The sequence below is a fragment of the Octopus bimaculoides genome, chromosome 5 (assembly GCF_001194135.2).
Source record: "Octopus bimaculoides isolate UCB-OBI-ISO-001 chromosome 5, ASM119413v2, whole genome shotgun sequence".
NCBI classification, from domain to species: domain Eukaryota; kingdom Metazoa; phylum Mollusca; class Cephalopoda; order Octopoda; family Octopodidae; genus Octopus; species Octopus bimaculoides.
This window is the reverse complement of record NC_068985.1, coordinates 5,422,848-5,427,550: the sequence shown is the minus strand read 5'-3', so window position 1 is coordinate 5,427,550 and position 4,703 is coordinate 5,422,848. Positions and strand designations below refer to the sequence as shown.

The window sequence follows — 4,703 nt, the reverse complement described above, 5'->3', positions numbered from 1 at the left end:
GTGTGTGTGTGTGTGTGTGTGTGTGTGTGTGTGTGTGTGAGTACGTATGTGCGTGTCTGTGTGTACGTGTGTGTATGTGTGTGTATGTGTGTCCCCACCGATGACAACCGATGCTGGTGCGTTTGCGCGTCCCCGTAACTTAGCGGTTCGGCAAAAAGACTCCGATAGAATAAGCACTAGGCTTACAAAGAATAAGTCCTGGGGTCGATTTGCTCAACTAAAGGCGGTGCTCCTGCATGGCCGCAGTGAAATGACTGAAACAAGTAAAAGAGTAAAAGAATATAAAATACATACATACATGCATACACACACACACACATACGTACATACAAACATACATACATGAGCACAAGCATATACATGCATACAAATATACATGCATACATACATACATACATACATACATACAGGCAAACATACATACATACATACATACAGGCAAACATACATACATACTCACATTCATACATACATACATACATACATACATACATAGAAGTACAATAATCTATGCCATTGCGACAAGGAACTCTCTGGCGTCTCCCCGTGTATTCTCTTACAACGTAACATTAGACTTGACTCATGTCTTGTGTCGTTAATGATTTGGTCAGTTCTGTTATAACGCAACCGAGTCTCCAATTTCAAAATATTATAATGCGTAACCATTGTATCTTAGATACATCAGTTACATTGTCCCTTGAGTACCTCCAGTATCTTCACGTCTTCTCCCCCCCCACCACCACCACCGCCTCCCCACTCTCTAATATGTCCTGTCGAGGATTTTAAAAAATCAATGAAGCTGGTTGTAAAATCTCTATCGCAAACACAGCATGTATTTTGCATCAAAAACATGTCCGACGTCTGCAATTATACATAATATCTTTTCTGTTACAACACGTTTTGAAATAGTTTGCGGATTGGGTGGGTGGGGGATTAGTAGATTACAGCGACCCCACTGCTTAACTGGTACTTATTTTATCGACCCCGAGAAGATTAAAGTCAAAATCGACCTCGGCAGAATTTGAACTCAGAACGTAAAGCCGCATGAAATGTCGCCAAGCATTTTGTCCAGAGTGCCAACGGTTCCGTCAGCTCGCTACTTTACCATTGTATATAATGTCGTTCTCAATGATGAACCATTCGCGAATGGGTCTTACAAGACAGGAATGGTATAAACTAATTTTGCACACTCACGGACACAGATATTGCAAAAGAAAAAAAAAAAGACTTATGTGAAAGTATGAAAGCCAATGGTGTAACAAATACAATTTCCAAGCAGTCTAAAATGTCTTTTGAGATTGGTGAATCTCCTGCAACAATGGCAGAAGCTGTTCTAGATGTCTTCTTTGGGGATTTAATTGGTAAATTTTCCCAAGCTGTATCATTCTAGTCTGTCTTAGAACATTGCAGATTTACTCTAAATGCAGATTGTAAACGGTGGGCTTCTAAGATCCTTCTAAAATGGTGGGGGTTTCTTAATATAGCACCAAAATGAGAATATGACATCAGCTGTAACATCAGTTGCACAATTCTTTCTTGTTGATTCCCCAAACATGAGTCTTTGGCATCGTATCAGACACAGGTTGAAATTTGGAGTAAACGATGTTTTAAATGAAATTGCAGATTTCAATCGTTTTTGGATATTTCGTAATGCTTTGTATTCCTTATAGATCTCTAAAGAACCAAGATATGTCAAAGTCAAGTGTTGACGATTAGTCTTTTATTTTTAGTGTAACACGCATTGTTTTATCTTCACCAAACTGTAATTGTAATATCGCCATTATATAAGGCAATTTAGGAGCGTTTAAGATGAGTGAATTGTGATTATTGAGGCAGTACAGAAAAGGGAAATTCGGAGTGTTGGCAAATGGTATCTTCAAGGATACGCACAAAGCCTCACCTCGGAGAAACGCAAGCGCAAGACCGTTCTGCTCGGCAAAGCTGCACCGACGGAGGCGTCACTTCTTACGATCGGATTGCAGGACCACAAAGAAAATGCGAAATGCGCAAGTCCACCTGCAGCAGAACCTTCCGAGCACGCATTGATTTAACCGGCCACAACCGGACACACCCTGCTCCGTCTTCTTCTCCCTTGTGATGTCCGTGGTCATCGTTGACAACTATGGACGATGGGTTCAATACCATCTAATCTAAAAAAAAAAATCTGAAAAACCTTAGAAATATCCTACAATCTAGAAGTTTTGCAAAAGTTGGGATTACTTGGAACTGCACGCATATTGCGCTAAGTTACTGTCTGTCTGAGGTCCTTGTTGTACAAACCCCCACTAGACACAATATCTTCAATCAACAATCTCACGATATTGTATACTGTACGACGTCTACTATAATAACGACGACGACGACGACGACGACAACAACAACAACAACAACAACAACAACAACAACAACAACAACAACAACAACAACAACAACAACAACAACAACAACAACAACAACAACAACAACAACAATAATAATAATAATAATAATAATAATAATAATAATAAATGCCCTGGTGTAGTACCAGGCAGTGGCTCGCATGGCTTCTCATCTTAATTGATTGGAAGTGTTATCATGTACATTGTTTTGTCTTGTTATAAAAGATGGGCTACAGCAAATATTCTGCTCAATACAAAAGATTTGCTTGTCAGTTGTTTGACCTTAACCAGTTGAGCATGTCCCTTGGTGGCTGCTGATATGTGCATCTCTGATCACGAGCAGAAGTAGTGGGTGAGCATAGCTATGTGTTGAGAGGAATTCTTTGGGGTTTGGATAATCCACCTCTCGAAACATGGATATTTCGTTCGACATCTTCAAACAACCTTTATTCAAGGACCTTTTAAGTGGGATGGGCTACTCGACCTGGAGAAAATTCTAACTGGGCCCCACCTGCAAGGTCATGCGCTGTTTATCTTGATATGAGAACACTATGTTGCGCACACATGGTTGTGATGCATATGTCTGGTGTACCCTTATCAGATGGGTAGTCATGATGGGTATAATGGGCTTCGTATATTTTACCCCAGTGTCACTTTGATGGCATGCCCTGCTCTCTCACTCAATAATAATAATAATAATAATAATAATAATAATAATAATAATAATTCTATTCTCTGAATTGACCTTCAAACTTCAGGAGCAGAATTGAAAACACAGTAAAGTACATGTAGAAACTAAATAAACTGATAAATTTATAGAATGTAAATAGTGAAGCCAGGAAAATATTGTGCTCAAGTGTAGAAGTAACAAGGATCCGGGTAATGCTTGATACTGTAATCGGCTTGGGATAAGGGTAAAGTGCCCACAATACACCGACAGCAATTTTTGAGAAGTTTCACCATTAAAATATCCAGGCTTCTTGTATTTCCGATTAGTTCCAACGATAAGTGTACGTTAATTAACCGAGTGAATCTTCAGGATATTAACAACATTCAAGAAGAGTCGGTTTCTCCCTTTGAGTGTGATATAGAATATATGACAGAAGTTTTTCGCTCAACTGGTCAGTTTTGTAGCAGAGCTTCAGGAAATTTTAAGAAATCTAAAGGAAAGATCATTTGTGCACATTTTCAACAGTTGCTAAAAGCTCTTTGTGTAAATTTGGTGTCATCAACAGGATGTGAAAGACGCTTCAATGGCACGAATTAATATAGATCTCCACAACGAACACCACTTCAACCGCATGATTTTTCGACTGTTCTCTACTATTAAGCTGCTAGAGGCCGCTTCTGTCAAAAGTAAAGCCAGAGGATTATGTGAGGAAAGAGAGAAAAAGACGTGCCGAAGAAGGGGCATGCGGAAGGAAAAAGAATTATGAACCGTTATGGAATATTCTGTAAAGTATGGAGAAGATTTCTTTACGCTGCAATAAATATTTAATGAGTATAGAGAGATATTATGAACTCACAATGTGTTTATAAACTGGCTGTTAATGGTGTGTGTGTGTGTTTGTGTGTGTTTGTGTGTGTGTGTGTGTGTGTGTGTGTGTGTGTGTGTGTGTGTGTGTGTGTGTGTGTTCTCTTTTGTTTTTTGTTTTTTTAATTATCTAAATTCTTCTTCTAAAGAGAGAGCTGGTTTCTAACAAAGATACAAAGTTCTATCATTGGGATGTAGTTACCGAAAAGGGGGAAAACAGGAGAGAAATAATAAAGTCTGTGTTTATACATACATATACATATGCATATGTATATGTATGTGTGAACACAGACTTTTTCCTTTCTCTTCTGTTTACCCCCTTTTTTCTTATTCTTTTTTCTTATTCTTCTTTTTTGAATACCAAAATAAAGAGATAATTCTACAAAAATCGATAGACTAATTATTATGAATGATCCTCCATTTATACATATATACACATATGAAATAAAATAAACATAATTAAAACTGAACAAATATTCCTAGAATTTGAACCCAGAAACCCACCAGTTATAACCTATAATAACTTACAATTAAATTAATTCAAATTTAAAATTAAAATTAAAATGGAATCTTCCAACCTCTCACACATAATAAAATCCTATGTATGCTTTATTTGTGGAGGTGCAATGGCCCAGTGGTTAGAGCAGTGGACTCGTGGTCATAGGATCGCGGTTTCGATTCCCAGACCGGGCGTTGTGAGTGTTTATTGAACGAAACCATCTAAAGCTCCACGAGGCTCCGGTAGGGGATGGTGGCGAACCCTGCTGTACTCTTTCACCACAACTTTCTCT

At 38.4% G+C, this 4,703-nt stretch overlaps 1 protein-coding gene across 4 annotated transcripts in view; it reads left to right on the top strand.

Annotated features, from left to right (window-relative positions):
- LOC106876232 (glycoprotein 3-alpha-L-fucosyltransferase A) overlaps window positions 1–4,703 on the top strand; it is a 561,369-nt gene that overhangs the window by 184,887 nt on the left and 371,779 nt on the right. The window contains exon 3 of one of the 4 annotated variants that reach the window (XM_052968126.1): window positions 3,614–3,916. The exons of the other annotated variants lie outside the window; for them this stretch is intronic. Coding sequence (XP_052824086.1) covers window positions 3,614–3,814 — 201 coding nt within the window. The 3' untranslated portion in view covers window positions 3,815–3,916. Of the gene's footprint in view, window positions 1–3,613; window positions 3,917–4,703 lie in introns of those variants that run through there. 4 annotated transcript variants of the gene reach the window in all.